The following is a 19,712-nucleotide window of genomic DNA, read 5'->3' as shown; positions in this document are numbered from 1 at the left end:
GGCAAAAGATTAATTTGTATGGATGCAGAATGCAGAGTGCCTGAGTCAGAGTATTGATCTTCACGCAGAAATGGGACAAACTACTTATAATATAAAAAGTGTAATTATATAATATACCTTCTTCCAGTTTTTTCTTCATCTCCTTCCTGGCATTATCCTTTCCTCGTGACATTGTCACACACGGACTGATATTCTTTGCCTCCTCCGCAATCTGTTCCGGAGTCAGCGAACAGTGAATAGCCTTTGGAGACCGAAGCTTCTCTTCCGAACTAGACTCACTCTTAGGGACCTTGATTCTGGGCGTACTTAGTTCATCTTGTGATGACATTGAAGCTGTGTCATGGGACATTGAGGCATCTCGTGAGTCTTGAGACATAGACGCATCTTGTGAGTCTTGAGATGACACTTGTGAGTCTTGAGATGATATTTGTGACTCTTGAGATGACACTGATCCAGTCTCTTGTAAAACACATGCTGAATCCTGGGAGGTAGAGGTTTGTGCCTTTGGTGCAGGTTTTTCCTGTGGTTTAGCGATTGACTTTCTTAAGCTCGGCTTGCTCCTTAGTTTACTGGGCTGTTCCAAATCACTGCTAGATGAACTACTTTGGAACATCTGCTGTTTTAGCGGTGGTGGTTTTACTGGGATCTTAGCTTTGGTTTTCTCATTTGGCTTTTTCTTGTTATCTACTACTGGTTTGTTTGCTACTGGTTTTGCTCTTGTAGATCGGATGGTCTTAGTCTCTTTCTGCAAAGTTTTGGGTAACACAGGCTCAAATGTTATGTTAGTTTTTGGTTTGCTGGCTTTTTTTTTGTTTATAGGAGCCAGGGTGGGAACTTCAGTGTTTAAGAAGATAGAAGGTTTGAAAGCGGCATTACTTGGTGCAAAGGATTTTGTCTGAACATTTGAAGATTTTGATTCATCATTTTGCCGAGCCTGGGACCTTGTGACTCGTCCGGAAGTGCTCGGCATTGGCTTAGGAGGTGGTGGAGGCCCAAATGTTTTTCTTTGAGACATTCCTGCAACAAATGGCTTCTTTTTCTGTGCTGCTGCCTCCTTTTTCTTCTTGTCCTTTTCTTCCTTCCATTTCTCCAACTGCTGTTTTCTGTGCAGTGCTTTCTGCTGGGCATCTGAAAGATTTGGTGCCTTGGGACTGTCGCATTTTGTAATATTTCTTATTCTGTCAAAGACAGATAAGCGACTGCTCTTTCTATTCTTGATATTAGTCTCCAATCTCTTTTGGACCTGCAAATCAGTTTTAAACTATCAAGACAGATAGTAAACAAGTCTTACTGAGGCATACATAATTTGAGTCTGAACTTTGTGTATCAGATGAAAATATAGAAGTATGTAAGTTGTTAAGTTCGTTTGTAAAATTGGTTAACTGGAATTAATGTTCGGAATACACAAAGTTCAGACGAGTAAGGAGACCATGTTCACCTACCGCATGCATGTTTAATGTTTTTTTAATAATACGGGGGACAACAAAACAATCACTAATTAAATGTTAGACAGTACCCCTCCGGCTACGCTCACAAACTGTGTAGGCCTTATTTTGTGACTCTGCTTCGTAGTAGGTTGCTGCTTCAGTAGAGCCACTAAATCGAAGCTTGTATCTAAAATCAAATAACAAACATTTAAATGACCCACTTGAACTTATCACAAACCCTGGTTCTCGCAAATGTGTAGAAGTAAAACATGATAGAATTTAATAAAACTTACCCATTCCTGACCTGAAAAAAAACTAAAACAAAATTAGAAACAGACTAACAAACAACCTCGACCTCATCAATCAATTTTTTGAAATAACTGCATTCACCGTCAAACACTAGAAAAAAATAAAAGCATAGACAATTTCAAGCTTGTTCTCGATTACAAGTCGACCTACATTGAGAATATGTGTGATAGGGATCGTATTGGGATCGTATAAAAACCATTTAACTAATCATACATTATGCCGTGTAAAATAGTTATTGTTTCTTATAATCTTTGCACATGAAATCAAATTATTGTTTTGATAAAACTAAAAATAAAACCTCAAAAACCTGCTCAATGGTCGGTTATCGACTCCGACTCGATTGTGTAATGACTGTTGCTAGCAACATTGCAAGCCCCTACAAGCGCGGCATGGCAACCTCGTTTCCTTCTTCCGGCTGTCAGCTGATAGTCCCTTGCTTTTGCTTTCCAATACCTATTTCGATTTTCGCAAAGAAAACGTCAGGCACCATTCAACATGGGCTCGAAATACGCGATCAAGAGCTAGTTATAGCTGAAATATTGCTCTAATTGTAGTGTTATCGTTATTATAGTTTCATTTTACATGTACGTTGTGTAACTCTTCAATTAGTCGAAAATGGATACGTTTATCACAGGATACCTCAGTTATGGCGTTTGTTGATCACTAAAAAATTTCGTTCGGTTGATAATTTTCTTTATATTTGATGTCCGTTTTTCGTTCGTGATCGTCTGTTTCGTTCGCGTTTACGTGTTTACTCGAAATGGTGAAGGAGAAGCCAAATTCGATCCGGATCTACGATGAGGAAGGTTTCCGACGCCGTGCGGCTTGTATATGCGTGCGATCCGACGCCGAAACGGAGGTTAGCGTGAAGAAAATAGTACACTGTATTGTTAGCTAGCGTTATTTGTTTGAAGTTGATCACCATTTTGTTTTGAAACGTGAAAAATCGGTGTGTTTGTGGCAGGTGTTGCTAGTGACATCATCTCGGCGGCCGGACAACTGGATAGTGCCGGGTGGCGGCGTGGAGCCCGAGGAGGAGCCGTCGGTGACGGCCATGCGGGAGGTGCTGGAGGAGGCCGGCGTCATCGGCAAGCTCGGCCGCTGTCTCGGCGTCTTTGAGGTACCGTGTTTACCATCACATATGTTCACTAAAATGTGCCGTCAATAAGCATTTATTTACTCAAACGAGCGCAAAACAACTCGTAGTTGTTATAGAAATATAAATATTTATATTTGAGTCTTGTTACAATGGAAAACAATAATTCATCAAAGTCTAAAGCATAATAAAATTCATTATACATTTTCATTCGCTTCTAGTGGTGTATTTCTAGCCATTGCAATACTCATTTATTTATGCATTATGAGAACTAATTTATGAGTTGTAATAACTGACTTGTATGTATGTAGAATCATTATGTACTTGTTGATATTATAATGTAATTAATTAATTAATTATAGAGAATTATAGAGATCTTAAAAAACAATAAGAAACACAAGGTATAAAACTACCTCATGAAGAATAAACAATAGTTCCTGAGCATCATCTTGAGAAAATCTTCCAGTAGAAGTAAATGCAAACTTGGAAAACAATGATGTCACATATTAACATGTTGGTAACAATGCAACCTTCTTGAATGATAATCATATGTTACTGTACAATAAATTATAATGTGTGATAGTAATCTGCACTGATTACAATGGAAATATAAATTATATCTCTTTACAACCAGTACCACTGCCAAGTAAACTTTGCAAATTGACCACAAGATATTTGCCCAGCCGAGCATCCTGCCTTGGCACATCTACATTGGATGTTTGCCGTGCAAGCACATTGCCTCCTGACATGCCCTGCTGATTTTGGTTTGTTACAACCAAATTTTGTAATACCATATTCCTAAAACGTCGCAATGCCATAACAGATTAGTCTTATAATGTCTAAAACTTGAAATTACTTATACCTACTTCTCAATTTACCTTATTCCCAAAATGTCTAAAAGTCAAATTAACTTAAAACCAAAACTTGACTTTCTCAATATGCTTAACACGTTCACTGCTGTAGGGGGTGTTTAGACCTCTTACTAAGTATGGTTAATTACGAGTTAAGTTAATAACACTGCAGCGAAAGTGTTAAAATGCAGTATCCATGAAAACTGTATTTTTACAGTTTTTCATAAATAATTAGCATTAATTGTGCGTACCCGTTTAATGACACAATCTTTAACATGACACCCTTACACCCTAATAATTTGAAAAACTGGAACATACTCTTTGACCATTTTTGCTACTATCAAGTGCCAACGAGATTCAAATCTTCCTTGTTTACAGTTGTTGTAACAAGGATAAAACAAACCTTGGGGACCATCCACACTCATGAGATGCATGTCTTGCGGCGCGCAACGGACGTCTCCGCCACCGAACGTCTCCTCGTCCCCTTATATTATTGTCCTAAGGTCTAAAAACAGCCAATCAACTGTGTCAACGGATTCCTTGCATCTCAGGAACCAGTAATGATTCAACAGTATAATTAATTCAACAAACACATCCTTTCTCATCTCGTGTTTCCTGCACTTGTTACAAATTATATTATATTATTATATGGCTGGTTACAAATTGAAGTAGTTATACATACACTGCGTTTTTATTGAATTCCGTTTACTTTAAGGGAAGGTTCTTTAGGTCGAGTACAATTAATTTCTCTAGAAGGTTAAATAAAATAAAAATAAAAACACCCTTTATTTCTGGTAAAAACTGACTTATTTCTAATCACCTATCTATATTAATACTTTTATTTCAAATACGGAATACACATTAAATTAAACATAATCACACATAAATCTTACAAACCAAATTTCTAACTAAATTCTTAATCTAACATTTATGTTATTTTACACCAGAAGTTTTGGTGTAACATAACCCAAATGAGGGTTCGGGTCCAGAACCCTCATTTGAGTTATGGTTATCGAGTTATCAAAAAGAAAAATTTTGTTACTGGACTTGTGTGTCACAATCATTACCAATTTCTAATGTTATTTGTTTTGACATGTGCCGTCAGACACTTGACTCTAACTTTTTATTTCATTCATTATGCATGAAAACGAAAAAAGATTTTTTCTTTTCGAATTTAACAACAAGGGACATATACCAAATGATTCCTGATAATGGTAATGAACCAAACTGCGTTTCGAATTTAACTGAAAACAAAAAAACACGGTGTATATGTCCAACTTTACAAACTACTCATTGCCAGTGCCATTCATTACTGTAAATGGGTCCTTTGACCTTTTATGTAAACAATTAGTAAAATACCTATTATGCTAATGTAATTGTTTATGATGGAAATTTAAGTGCTGTAGAGGTGATTATCTAGCCATCAATACAATCAGAAGAGTGTACATTAAGGTATGCTCCTGAGTACCATACACATGAGTACATGCACTTTTTTGTTTACGTTTTAAAGGTCAGTATTAGGGATTGCAATCCGGTCTGATATCCAATCCGGCCGAATCCGGCCGGATTTTACCCCCAATCCGGCGGATCCGGCCGGATTGGCCTTGAGGATTAAAAGTGCCCAAATAGTAAATTTTTTTGCATGTTTCAGCAGAATATGAGAAGTATGATGGTATTTTGCTTAACGATTAATAAACCAACAGTTGCAAGCTTAGAAATCAACATTTTTACCACTACTTACTATAATAATCAGTCGCAAATCAAATTCGTTTGTTCTTTTTAAACTTTCATAGGATAACAAAATTATTTTTACTGTATAGTTTTACAATAATATCTATAGAGCTTTTAGATACGATTAAGAACGGACATTATAATATTAATTAAACTAAATGCATCATGAGATCGGTGTTTAAAAAAAGATATGTATTGTGTCATTTTACAATTAACTTTACGCACATGCAAAGTAGAACAAAAAATAGTACCTACTTATTACAATCATATATATTAAGCATAACTATTAAAAGTCTGCGTTAAGTTTTTCTCAGTATGTATAAAAATATCCAGTCTCGGATTAACAAAACCACAGTAGCTAAATTGAAGTCGGCAACAGTAATTGACATTAGTATTATTTGCTATTGCTGAATCCACAATCTTACTGGATATCTTTTAAAAATGTTCATCTTTAAGCTTTGAATTGTTGTTTTATTTCTTATATTCTCAATATGCCCTCATATTTCTCATATTATGCTGAAAACATGTTGTTGTTCTTAGAGTCCTATGTCACCACAGAGGTGCAAAGGGCCTTCACGAGCTCACACCACGCCAGACAAAAATCACAGACAGACAGACAGACAGACAGACACACACACACAGACAGACACATCAAACTGAAAAATGAGTAATCAGTCAGTTGTCAAAGACAAAATTCTAATTTTGGTCTAATGACCAGTTGAAAACAAGATGTAAGTAAATCTTAAATGATTGTCATAAACAAAACGACCAGCAATTAACTTGTTTTATTTGTTGTGGTTGTTGTTTGACAGATAAAGATAGTCAAGATGGTCATAAAAAAGTTGTATCAGGTACTATCAGCAGCAAAAGTGCATGGAGAAATTATGAATGAATTCATTGATAAATTCGCCGTGCACTTTTGCAGCTGATAGTACCCCATATTGCTGATAGTAACAGTACCTCTATATGACTGGAATAAACTTTTGTTAACTCAAAATTTTGACGACCGGTCTGGCGTAGTTGGTAGTGCCCTTGCCCTTACCGGGATTCGAACCCGGGACCGCGGCGTAGCAGACAGGGTCACTACGCACTAGGCTCACAATTAGCTATCGTAAATGAATGAATAATTAATGAAAATGTCTGGGTTTTTGAGATACTGACTAGGGATTGCAATCCGGTCCGGCGGATCCGGTAATCCGGCCGGATCCGTTGCTTTTTTCATGCTACCGGATCCGGTGAAATTCGCCGGATCCGGTACCGGATCCGGTAGTGTAACTTAATATGTTAAAATTGTGCAAGAAATTAAAATTTACGCCAACATTTGAACGTCGCTCAATAGGGGATTGCAATCCGGTCTGATTTCCAATCAAAAAATAATTTAATACGTATGTTCTTTGCACTTATAGGCCGTTGGGAGTCAAATAATGTGCTCAAGTGACGCGTCAACATTTCCATCTTTGAATCCGTAGTGAAATCTGTGCAATTGTTTACTTGGATGCAAAATGTGGAGTACGTAGTAGAGAGTGACAAAGCGCCATACGAAAAAACTTTTCGTTAACATGTCACTGAGGTCGATCCTTCGCGTTTTCTGGCCAAACACTATCCGAAATCAAGACCTAGATATGGAGTAGGTATATGCCAGCAAACACCCATTCAAAGCACACAATTCAAAGAGTGCCCTCTAACGAAATAACGCAACCATTGCTTTTGGCTGGAAATCGTAAAATGCAAGCCGTGGCTCCGGGCACCCTGTAAACTCATGGAAGCGGTCCGTCGAGGATGAACTACGAGCGACCGGGTCAAGCTGGAGCGAGGCCACGAGGGTAGCTGAAGATCGTAAGGCGTGGTGTGAGCTCGTGAAGGCCCTTTGCACCTCTGTGGTGACATAGGACTCTAAGAACAACAACATGTTTTCAGCATAATATGAGAAATATGAGGGCATATTGAGAATATAAGAAATAAAACAACAATTCAAAGCTTAAAGATGAACATTTTTAAAAGATATCCAGTAAGATTGTGGATTCAGCAATAGCAAATAATACTAATGTCAATTACTGTTGCCGACTTCAATTTAGCTACTGTGGTTTTGTTAATCCGAGACTGGATATTTTTATACATACTGAGAAAAACTTAACGCAGACTTTTAATAGTTATGCTTAATATATATGATTGTAATAAGTAGGTACTATTTTTTGTTCTACTTTGCATGTGCGTAAAGTTAATTGTAAAATGACACAATACATATCTTTTTTTAAACACCGATCTCATGATGCATTTAGTTTAATTAATATTATAATGTCCGTTCTTAATCGTATCTAAAAGCTCTATAGATATTATTGTAAAACAATACAGTAAAATCCGGCCGGATTGGCCTTGAGGATTAAAAGTGCCCAAATAGTAAATTTTTTTGCATGTTTCAGCAGAATATGAGAAGTATGATGGTATTTTGCTTAACGATTAATAAACCAACAGTTGCAAGCTTAGAAATCAACATTTTTACCACTACTTACTATAATAATCAGTCGCAAATCAAATTCGTTTGTTCTTTTTAAACTTTCATAGGATAACAAAATTATTTTTACTGTATTGTTTTACAATAATATCTATAGAGCTTTTAGATACGATTAAGAACGGACATTATAATATTAATTAAACTAAATGCATCATGAGATCGGTGTTTAAAAAAAGATATGTATTGTGTCATTTTACAATTAACTTTACGCACATGCAAAGTAGAACAAAAAATAGTACCTACTTATTACAATCATATATATTAAGCATAACTATTAAAAGTCTGCGTTAAGTTTTTCTCAGTATGTATAAAAATATCCAGTCTCGGATTAACAAAACCACAGTAGCTAAATTGAAGTCGGCAACAGTAATTGACATTAGTATTATTTGCTATTGCTGAATCCACAATCTTACTGGATATCTTTTAAAAATGTTCATCTTTAAGCTTTGAATTGTTGTTTTATTTCTTATATTCTCAATATGCCCTCATATTTCTCATATTATGCTGAAAACATGTTGTTGTTCTTAGAGTCCTATGTCACCACAGAGGTGCAAAGGGCCTTCACGAGCTCACACCACGCCTTACGATCTTCAGCTACCCTCGTGGCCTCGCTCCAGCTTGACCCGGTCGCTCGTAGTTCATCCTCGACGGACCGCTTCCATGAGTTTACAGGGTGCCCGGAGCCACGGCTTGCATTTTACGATTTCCAGCCAAAAGCAATGGTTGCGTTATTTCGTTAGAGGGCACTCTTTGAATTGTGTGCTTTGAATGGGTGTTTGCTGGCATATACCTACTCCATATCTAGGTCTTGATTTCGGATAGTGTTTGGCCAGAAAACGCGAAGGATCGACCTCAGTGACATGTTAACGAAAAGTTTTTTCGTATGGCGCTTTGTCACTCTCTACTACGTACTCCACATTTTGCATCCAAGTAAACAATTGCACAGATTTCACTACGGATTCAAAGATGGAAATGTTGACGCGTCACTTGAGCACATTATTTGACTCCCAACGGCCTATAAGTGCAAAGAACATACGTATTAAATTATTTTTTGATTGGAAATCAGACCGGATTGCAATCCCCTATTGAGCGACGTTCAAATGTTGGCGTAAATTTTAATTTCTTGCACAATTTTAACATATTAAGTTACACTACCGGATCCGGCGAATTTCACCGGATCCGGTAGCATGAAAAAAGCAACGGATCCGGCCGGATTACCGGATCCGCCGGACCGGATTGCAATCCCTAGTCAGTATCTCAAAAACCCAGACATTTTCATTAATTATTCATTCATTTACGATAGCTAATTGTGAGCCTAGTGCGTAGTGACCCTGTCTGCTACGCCGCGGTCCCGGGTTCGAATCCCGGTAAGGGCAAGGGCACTACCAACTACGCCAGACCGGTCGTCAAAATTTTGAGTTAACAAAAGTTTATTCCAGTCATATAGAGGTACTGTTACTATCAGCAATATGGGGTAAGTACCTGATACAACTTTTTTATGACCATCTTGACTATCTTTATCTGTCAAACAACAACCACAACAAATAAAACAAGTTAATTGCTGGTCGTTTTGTTTATGACAATCATTTAAGATTTACTTACATCTTGTTTTCAACTGGTCATTAGACCAAAATTAGAATTTTGTCTTTGACAACTGACTGATTACTCATTTTTCAGTTTGATGTGTCTGTCTGTGTGTGTGTGTCTGTCTGTCTGTCTGTCTGTCTGTGATTTAGATTTTGTTTTTTTTTTGTCTGAAGCTGAGTTAGTCGGGAGTGTTCTTAGCCATGTTTCATGAAAATCGGTCTACTTTGTCGCAGTCGGGGGTTTTTTCAAAATTTTAAATTTAAATTTTTGTGGTTAGGTTATATTGGACATTACTGGGGAGTGGGGACTAGCCAAGATGACAATTCGTCACAGAGAGAGTAAACGTAAAACGAAAGACTGTATTGCACTAATAGGAAAGAGTACTGAGATATTCGATTTGGTTTCTGGAAATTATTGTCAACTTCACTAGGGACAGACTTATATGTGAGTCATCCTCCTTTGCGTTATCCCGGCATTTGCCACGGCTCATGGGAGCCTGGGGTCCGCTTTGACAACTAATCCCAAGATTTGGCGTAGGCACTAGTTTTTACGAAAGCGACTGCCATCTGACCTTCCAACCCGAAGGGTAACTAAGCCTTATTGGAAATATTGGAATTAGTCCGGTTTCCTCACGATGTTTTCCTTCAACGACTGGCAAATATCAAATGACATTTCGCACATAAGTTCAGTAAAACTCATTGGTACGAGCCGGGTTCGAACCGGCGACCTCCGGATCGAAAGTCGCACGCTTTTACCGCTAGGCCACCAGTTATATGTGAGTGTGTTTAGTAAAACGTCCCACTTTGCCTATTTCTATAAAGCTGCTTTGTCAGTTTATTGATATAAAGATATAAGCAAATCTCGTCTTTATGGTAAGCGACTAGAGTGGAACGTTTTACTTATCACGCTCACACATTGTGATGAAAGTCTTTATTTACAGAAAATAGTACATTACGATACAAGTACAGAAAAGGGGAAGTTCGAAACGAGTGGCGATAAAAAAGTCACCTAGAGTTACACCAGAATTTCCTTTTGTAATTCAAAAAACGCCTCCTCAGTACATTTTGTATAGGAAAGACGTATCGTGGCGGCGGCGGGGCGCGCGCCGCGCCGCTTGGCGGCGCGCCTTACGTCCTTCCTACGACTAAAGTCGCGCGGACGCTAGCGGTAAGTAATGAGTTTTTTGGAATTTATGTGCAAAATGTCATTTGATATTTCCCAGTCGCTTTTCGGCGAAGGAAAACATCGTGAGGAAACCGGACTAATTCCAATAAGGTCTAGTTTACCCTTCGGTTTGGAAGGTCAGATGGCAGGCTCCCATGAGCCGTGGCATTGCCGAGGAGGATGATGCACGTATATCGCACGTTTTTCAGAACCCCTTTCAGAATGATCCTCTGAAATTTCGACCTGACAAGATATTAACCACTTTGCGCACTAGTGTGAGCAAAAAGCACCATCTGTACTACCATTTTTTCCTTTAAAATGGCACAATTAGTACCAAAATGTGTAAAGTTAGCTTGACCTTGTTTTGAGCGTTGAAAGTCAATCGTAATCGGTAACATAGTATTAAACTATTAACGATCGACCATAATGTTTCCCGGTACTACGGAAACACCTAAATATAGTTTCGTATAAACTTTAGCCTTCGTTAGTTAAAATAGATGTTTATTTAGATGCATAAGGCCCACTTGCACTAACCACTTAACTCAGGGTTAGTGAGCTGTCATTTATCAAATACCATATAAAATGGTGGGTTAACCCACTGGGTTAACCTACCATTCTTCGGGACACTCCTGGCTAGATGGCACTAATAATATTTGACATTTTAACACATATCAAGCTAAGAATATAGGTGAAATTGTCAAAACTGAGGTTCAAAAGTTTCAAGCCTATGTCGCGAGATGGCAGTCTATGCACTGCACTACAATTTTTCTTTGGCAGAAACTCTTAGAAACTCGATCCTCTTTGCTTACAAATACTATGATGCGATTCACATCAAGACTACTCTATTAAGATGTAATCCGTGATTACAAATCTTTGACACTTTCAGGCTTAGCGGGAGTTATAGAAAAAGCTTTTTCACGGTGGAATTATGAGTCTCTAGTAAAATAGTTCACTTCGTTTTATTTTTTTGCATATAATATAACTTTTGCATATAATATAATATGTAACTCGGAGCGTAAGATTATTGCAAAACTGTTGAGTTTTTAACTATACTCTCGTTTGCAATATTATACTTACACCCCACGTTGCACAATGTAATGTACTAATATATAAGCTTTAAAAAATACCTACTAGTTTAAAACACTAGGTTAGTAAAATGACACGGTGATTCTAAGTTGCAAAATTCGATTAGTCAGCGTCTTACTTACGGGTCGTTGACCCGACCTTGATTCGCGACCGATCGTATTAGAATTCATTGCGATATTAATTGCCATTACGTTCGTAAGTAGGTACGTTTAGTATAAATATAGACGCGGACAAAGTCCCAATAAACTATCTTATAGTGCGGGAATAAAGCCGCGTGTTTACAAATTTTTAAAAATTTGTCCGTGTCTTATACCTTGAATGCACCGGTATTACCGGTAGTTTAAACAGTTTTATTATCTTTTAACGTTTCCTGCAGAATGTTGTAATTAGGATAAAAACAAGTCCAAGCAGTGCAACAAATCATAAATTGTTTGATTGATCAAGTAAGCTGTAGGAGGGTCTGTGTTATGGGACTTAAGCCTCCGCTACACATAAAGCGTTTTGATAGCGTAGCGCTAGCGGAGCGGAATGCTCTCTGAATGATCCGCTCGTAATCCGTGCTCGTTAGTTCCCGCCTGCGTCCGCTGGGCGCAACGCCAGCGTCCGTCCGGCGCACCGCTATCATTGCTCCGCTAACGCTCTCAAAACGCGCATGTGTGGCGGAGATTTTATGGTTCTCGGACAACAATATAATATACAAATACTTTATCATCCCAAACCTTTGCATCTATTGTAGTCACAAACTTGCACTTTTGGCAGAGAAATCTCATGTTACCTGTGGTTCCAGTCCCGCTTTGCTTTCTGCCACATGGACCCAGGACCATGGGCTTTCCTCGCTAGCACAGACCGGTCGTTTGTGTAATTATTTCGCGGTATAATAGGTTTTGGAACCAGTGTTTATAAAATCAAACAGGAATTTTAATTTGTGCCGTCACGATGACGCGCTGATTCGGAAAATCTAATCTTTAATCGTAACATTACGAATCGAAGTTCAAGAGCAGAAAATATTTGTAGCAACCTCGTATTATTATTTTGTCCCGTAAATGTATAAACCGTCAGATGAAAACGGTATTTTTGTATCAAAAATTTACCTGTGATGTGACCGATCTCCGGCTGTCACTGTAGTATTAGTCACTGTCGTCACTGATAATATTAGCTGGGTCCACACAGAAAGAGGGCAAATCGCGAGGCAATTTCCTCACAAAGGTGCGAGTGCATTTTGCTCGGCCGAGCAACCTGCCTCGGCCTAGGCACGTCTATATTGGACGTTTGCCGTGTGAGCACATTGCCTCGCTCTGTGTGGACCCGGAAAATAGGCATTTGTAGCGTTCCATTCCTAAAAAGGTTCCTTATGCATATATTGCAATCAGGACACTTTCATTACAAATCCCAACGTAAATTCTTACTTAATACAGTGGAAGCATAAGGTAAAGAGTGTAAAGATGAAGGTCCTTCAGTCATCAATCAATTCTAATTTAATTATTTCCCATTTCAGAACCGCGAACATAAGCACCGCACGGAAGTGTACGTGATGACGGTGACCCAAGAGTTGGCCGAGTGGGAGGACGCGCGCCTCATGGGCCGCAAGCGGCAGTGGTTCAGCATCGACGACGCGCTGGCGCAGCTGGCGCTGCACAAGCCCATCCAACGGCACTACCTGCAGCAGGTCTGTACTCTACCCCTCATGGACCGCAAGCAGTGGTCCTTAGTTTCCTACAGACACAAGAGCTGTGTGGGAGGCCTCATGGGCCGCAAGCGGCAGTGGTTCAGCATCGACGACGCGCTGGCGCAGCTCGCGCTGCACAAGCCCATCCAACGGCACTACCTGCAGCTGGTCTGTACTCTACCCCTCATGGACCGCAAGCAGTGGTCCTTAGTTTCCTACAGACACAAGAGCTGTGTGGGAGGCCTCATGGGCCGCAAGCGGCAGTGGTTCAGCATCGACGACGCGCTGGCGCAGCTCGCGCTGCACAAGCCCATCCAACGGCACTACCTGCAGCTGGTCTGTACTCTACCCCTCATGGACCGCAAGCAGTGGTCCTTAGTTTCCTACAGACACAAGAGCTGTGTGGGAGGCCTCATGGGCCGCAAGCGGTAGTGGTTCAGCATCGACGACGCGCTGGCGCAGCTCGCGCTGCACAAGTCCATCCAACGGCACTACCTGCAGCAGGTCTGTACTCTACCCCTCATGGACCGCAAGCAGTGGTCCTTAGTTCCCTACAAACACGGCACTACCTGCCAAATTTTAAGCAGGGGCGCTCTGTCGCCGGCGGGCAAATGTACCGGCAAATGGCATTATGTATGTATGTATGCAGGGTGTCCACTTTCTGGAAAGTCAGGAAAGTCAGGGAAGCTCATAGTGGTCATGGAAAGTCAGGGAAATTATTTGGAGGTCAGGGAAAATTTTGGCACCAAGGAAAAAAATCAAAAAGTATTGAAAAAATAATATGATTTCTTGGGTTGGCCACATCCATGACAGCAAAGATGGATTCCCGGTAGTGATTTTAAGGCAACTTAGAATTGTCTCTTTAGACTTTTTATGACAAATATAGTACCTGGCCTCCATCCTAGTGATTGCTAATGAGGGATATCTTCATGCTTGACCTTAATTTATCCGGCCCAAATTCGTAATTGCGGAAAAATCCAGATTTTTTTTTACTTTGCGTGCCCCACCCTCATATTCCAAAATGGCGAGGGGATCGGGTATAAATTCAGTTATTGTGATTCAGATTAACTGGAAAGTTGCACCACAATGTCACCATGTACAACATTCTTAAGGTAGGTGCTTTTGCTAGGGCGACGTGAAAACGACAAAGACAAAGTTACGTTACGTCGCTGTCCAAATTCTAAGTATCTATCCGATCCGACAATCCAAAGCGGAGTTCCTCATAAAGCCAGTGGCCCAAAACGTCACATAGAGGCGCAATTTTGTATTAGTCAAAGAAGCATAGGAATGGAGGATGAAGCACTTGAAACCTAAAGGCATGTAGTGGCAAAACACCTAAATGGACATCCCGAAGTTGTAACTACAACAGAGAAAAAATTTCGCGCTCGCTTCGCTCGCGTTTACATAGATAATCATATAATATCTTTTAGTTACTTAGTCAATATTTCGCGCTCAGTACGCTCGAAATCTCATTTTCATTTCAAGCCTGCTTTCCTGACTCTGCCCTGATAGTACCCAGATACTCCATTTTGTTTGCTATGTTATGTACATAACAGTGGCGGGGCGTCGATACAACTCGGTTCCCTAAAATTCTCCAGTATCTGTAGAAGTTCATACAAAAGAGATCCCGAAAACCCCTCCGGCTTTATCAACGAATTTTTTTACGCCACGCCACTGGTACATAATAACTACTATCAGCCCCAGGGACTTAAAAGGGGAAAAATTTTGCGCTCGCGATATTCATTTCCGGCGTAGGATATCCAAGGGCGCCGAAACTCAAACTCGCTCTACCCTGATAGAGTGCACGGGCCGGCAACTGGTGTAGCCAAATGGCGATAACTACCAACTACAGATTTCGTTAAGACGCTGACAGCACCCAATGGCCTTGACGCTAGCGTACACTGTCTAATCGTATGGGAGTAAGTGAGAGCGCGATGTCACTAAAAAAGGGCGGATAGGTACGAAAAGTGCGGAAAAATATTAAAATAAAATAGAAAGATGCATTATTTGTGCAAAATGTTTCGATAGTGTTTTAGATATGTATATATTTGTTATTATAATATTAACTAAAGACAACTAAGTGAATAATTGAACGACACACAACAGTTTAATGACGAACTCGAGACCAATCTTTGCAATTTTTTTCTATCGAGCCGATTTCATTAAATCGTGTATCGAGTACGGCTATGTTCTTTGAAATATAATGAATAATAACATATAATTTACTTGCCTTACTAAGACTAATAGTTTGTCTTAAAAAACTGCGCAAGTAACATCAAGTTTACACAATTGGGTGTTGTCAGCCCCTTAATGTTAGTTTTATAAAACCAGAAATCAAAGTTCAATAGTTAACATAAAGATAAAAAACCGTAGGTATAAAAGCATGAACTGCCTTGTAAATCGTAATATTTCGTACTAGTAGAAAACAAACATATTCCAGAAAAAAAACCTGCTTTTTTCAAGACCATTTTTTTTGCGACCCTAAACAAAAGTGGTCAAAATGTCATCATAGAATGAAAATTTGGTCAGGGAAATTTTCTTAAATGGTCATGGAAAGTCAGGGAAAAGTCAGGGAATTTTTTTTTGGATTTAGTAGTGGACACCCTGGTATGTAATGTAATGTTGTCTATTGTGTATGTATTCGAGATTTTTGACAACTGACAGTTATAGCAAGTTACAATACAGACTCGATACTTAACATACGAAATGCTAATATTACCTTTCTTATTTAAGTAACTGTGTTAGAAGAACAATAAATTGTATTCAAATTACAGGGGTCCAAGAATGTATATAAATTCATGTGTACTTTTTGTAGTTTTGATAAAAACTTGAACCATTATTTTTTATAACAATTTATTTTTTTTTTCTTTTGCAGCTCCGACGCAGCCGGAAGCCGGACCCCGACGGCAGCTAAGCTGTGTCCTGACAGGTTTTTGTGATGTTCGCTGTCGCCTCCCACGCCCCGCCACATTCTGGCCGACACAAGTAACTTGACACTAGAGTACTAACTACGAATACGCTGGCCGTTCTATAATGCATAAATTCGGTTTCCAACTTATGAGGTCTTACATCAGGAAATATTTACACGCATTGAATTACATATTACTACGTAAAGACAAGCTTTGCCCTACGAATTGTGACTTGTGACAATACTTTATTTTGTCTCTTGTACGATTGTCACGCAACCAGTCTAGTTGCGTTAATCTGAAGAACTCATGGACCAATTACGTTGTTGCATTCGCATGACGTGATTTTACACCATTTTTTTTTATTTTGGGCTTTGGACATGAACAGTTTGTGTCAGAAAAAAGTGACATGAAAGAGCCCAGGTTTAAGGTTATACTAGGTGTCTCCGTTTTTAGCATTATACTGTTTTTACCGCAGAAATAATATCTGGAAGTTGATGAAGTAATATTTCTTCTAATTAAAATAAAAGTGTCTTGATAATCTTGTTAGGTTAGAATGGGACGTTCGTGGGAGGCATAACTTTCGCATTATACATTGTAGATGCCGCATATTTTAATCTTCTACAATACTATTTTAGCAGTGTTGGCTTTCGATTTGTCCTGGTTTTACACCAGCAATTGTATTTATTATAATCATAACACTATATTTATAAATAAGCCACTGTTTAGTCATCATCTAAAACAGTAAGTAGTACCTACACATAGTTTTACCACTTGTCTGTTTCGCCAGAAATAATGCCTTGCGAGGCAACTCCATCTCCGAAGATGCCTCACCCGAGTCAAAATATTTTTGTCCATATCTATTGTAACACCTTGACTGTGAACAGAACGAAAGCCTTGCAAGTAGTTGCCGTGCGGGGCAACTCTGTTTGTGAAAATGCCTCGTATAATTCCTCTCGTGCGTTTGTATGCTTCACATGTTGCTTCTATGTATATCGAATGATACTCCCATATACTGTGTCCACTGTGCCTCTTTTCGATACACAGTGGGATTCGCCATGGCACATTTAACAAAACATAAAGATGGCATTACTAAACCTACCGTACATGTGCGTAAAAGAACTCTAACATAACTGACAGATGCGTATGGTTTTTGGTTTTGGTTATTACGAATGCAGTGAAAAGGTTTAAAACTCTTTATTTAAATTAGGATAGATCTCTAAGCCAACACTTTAATAATCGACCGCTATAGGGATGGGTATGAGATTATTGTTATTTTGTTAAGGCGCCCAATTTGTATTGACATGTCGGCGGCCGATCATATCGTCTGCCAGATGATGAAATTCCTAGTCATGTCGTGAAACGTGAACTCGTTGCCTAGTCGACGAACCCCCGCTGCGCGGGGCCCTGTTTCTGAACAATTTACCCTATGGGTATCTCGAGCAACATAGGTAACCAATGTCTATGTACTAGTGAAATGTAACTAGACAAAATATTACACAGGATTTTTACGATCGGTCGCCGATAAATATACTGTCCTATATGAATGACATGTAATTTTAATGAGAAATTATCATAGCATGAATGAACATTTATACTGTAAATTAAGACAATTTTAATCGACTGACAATAGATCTGTTTCATATTTTATTATACTTCATTTCATTAGTTATCGGAATTGTATTCTTCAGACATTCACAAGTTATTTTAACACATAATAGGGCAGTATAAAAGTGAAAATGTATACTTATTGTACTCTTGCAAGAAACCGCCTCCTATAAGTCTTAACTTTAATTTTGTGGTATCTCGCATAAGATTTTCTGGAATTTTATTGCTTTAAAGTTTAACAGTAGAAAATATCGAGTTGCAACTCGTTTACAAAATGCCACATATTCAAACATACTGAACTTATGAACCTTCTCAGAAGAACAAAAATAAAATATTGAACTGTAGCCGCGCGTCTCTATGTCTTTAGCGGACAGAGTTAAAAATATCTGTAGATCAACATATCAAAAAAATTTAAATAGATTTTTGTTTATTCAATATGAAGTGTAATGATGAAATGAAATAACGGGGAAAATATTAACATATAAGTTTGGTAGTGTGAAAATGTGGCATATCGTCACTACTTTGAAAAAAACTTGTATCTTCTTCTGTCAATGAAAAGAAAATTGTAGTAAGTATGTATAGAATGCATATAGACTTACTGCGTTTTAACTTTGAGGAGAAGCCTGAGATACGAGATTTTTTCAAAGTAGTGACGATATTGTGAAATTATTTCAACTTACAAACATTTTACGATAGATTCACGAAACTTGGTTCGTGTAACTGAGACCTAATTTCGTTATAAACATACAATATGTTCTCTCCCATTCATATGTTTTCATCGGTTAATTTTACATATGACAAGTAGCAATAAAATTAAATTCAGTCAATATAATGAATTAAATGTGGAATCAGTCTGACATTCACATTGGCCTGTCTGTAGGTTAGGTTACCGGACTGAACTCGGCTAGGGAAACGCGACAACTCTGAACCTTATGGCCAACGAAATAAGGATCACTGTTGGACGTGTACGACGAAGTTTGTAAGAGAAAATTGACGACGCGCGCGCAGAATTTTGAGATTTTTAGCTTGTAAAGTGTCAACCCTAAAGATATGTTATACTTCTTGGCAACCCTATTTTCCGTTGATATTTTTTGTTTGAAGCAAAACATAGCATAACTCTTTGGCAGTAGCAATGTACATCAAAAAGTCTATGAAACGAAAAAAACCAGCAATGCAGTGTCAACAGAAAAATTTTTTTTTCAAGGAACGGTGGCCTTGGCATTACACCTTAGGTAATGGGGTATGCTCAGCTAGATGGCGCTATATATGCTAATATTTGACATTTTAAAACATATCAAGCTAAGAATATGGGCCAAATTGTCAAAATTGAGGTTCAAAAGTTTCAAGCCTGTGTCAAGAGATGGCAGTCTATGCACTGTGATTACATATTTTACTTCGACAGTAACTCTCTATAATACTTGATCCTCTTTGCTTTGAAGTCATAATTATAAAGGTTTTCACAGAAACTCTCGAACTTGTCATGCTAGTTCAACGTTAGTACTTCTTGTACTAAGACTGACTGCAATAACATGACACGTTCGTGACTTTTCGTGAAAATACGAAGGAAACGCACTACATATATACGAACATTGTGTATCATATCAAATATTGTGCATGCCATGAATGGCAGATTTTAGAGGACACTTTTTTTGTTTAACACCCTATTGTATTGTACTTATCTACCTAAAATCGTGCTAAATAAATATCATTTATGTAATTTAAATTAATCTAAAATTACTAAGAATCAACTCGTTACCTAACCCAACAGA

The 19,712-nt window shown here is 38.6% G+C and overlaps 2 protein-coding genes across 3 annotated transcripts in view; one reads left to right on the top strand and one right to left on the bottom strand.

The window, feature by feature from the left end:
• LOC125231963 (disks large-associated protein 5) overlaps window positions 1-1,818 on the bottom strand; it is a 37,249-nt gene extending 35,431 nt beyond the window's left edge. The window contains exons 1-3 of the mRNA XM_048137570.1: window positions 1,721-1,818; window positions 1,517-1,614; window positions 118-1,243 (exon numbers count right to left, since the gene is read on the bottom strand). Of these exons, the coding sequence (XP_047993527.1) occupies window positions 118-1,243; window positions 1,517-1,614; window positions 1,721-1,724 (1,228 nt within the window). The 5' untranslated portion in view covers window positions 1,725-1,818. The remainder of the gene's footprint in view (window positions 1-117; window positions 1,244-1,516; window positions 1,615-1,720) is intronic.
• Window positions 1,819-2,142: 324 nt separating this feature from the next.
• On the top strand, window positions 2,143-19,047 carry LOC125231550 (diphosphoinositol polyphosphate phosphohydrolase 2). 2 transcript variants are annotated; one of them, XM_048137008.1, is made up of 5 exons: window positions 2,143-2,595; window positions 2,701-2,856; window positions 13,259-13,334; window positions 13,503-13,765; window positions 16,305-19,047. In XM_048137008.1, exons 1-5 carry the CDS (start codon window positions 2,497-2,499, stop codon window positions 16,341-16,343), a joined length of 633 nt encoding a protein of 210 aa, XP_047992965.1. In that variant the 5' UTR covers window positions 2,143-2,496; the 3' UTR covers window positions 16,344-19,047. The 2 variants fall into 2 exon arrangements, with proteins under 2 accessions (XP_047992965.1, XP_047992966.1); XM_048137009.1 differs by lacking the exon at window positions 13,503-13,765 and having other exon boundaries at window positions 2,144-2,595; window positions 13,259-13,429.
• Window positions 19,048-19,712: the final 665 nt, after the last annotated feature.

The sequence above is a fragment of the Leguminivora glycinivorella genome, chromosome 12, assembly GCF_023078275.1.
Source record: "Leguminivora glycinivorella isolate SPB_JAAS2020 chromosome 12, LegGlyc_1.1, whole genome shotgun sequence".
Classification (NCBI taxonomy): Eukaryota; Metazoa; Arthropoda; class Insecta; order Lepidoptera; family Tortricidae; genus Leguminivora; species Leguminivora glycinivorella.
Note: the sequence above shows the minus strand (reverse complement) of the source record. Positions and strands in the feature narration are given on the sequence as shown.

What these genes read in the sequence shown, in the direction of transcription:
- LOC125231550 (XM_048137008.1), top strand. Translation starts at nt 2,497, where the DNA reads ATGGTGAAGGAGAAGCCAAATTCGATCCGGATCTACGATGAGGAAGGT. An exon ending in GGCCGAGTGGGAGGACGCGC is followed by an intron (nt 13,335 to 13,502) that starts GCCTCATGGGCC and finishes GCTGTGTGGGAG; the next exon opens with GCCTCATGGGCCGCAAGCGG. An exon ending in AACGGCACTACCTGCAGCTG is followed by an intron (nt 13,766 to 16,304) that starts GTCTGTACTCTA and finishes TTTCTTTTGCAG; the next exon opens with CTCCGACGCAGCCGGAAGCC.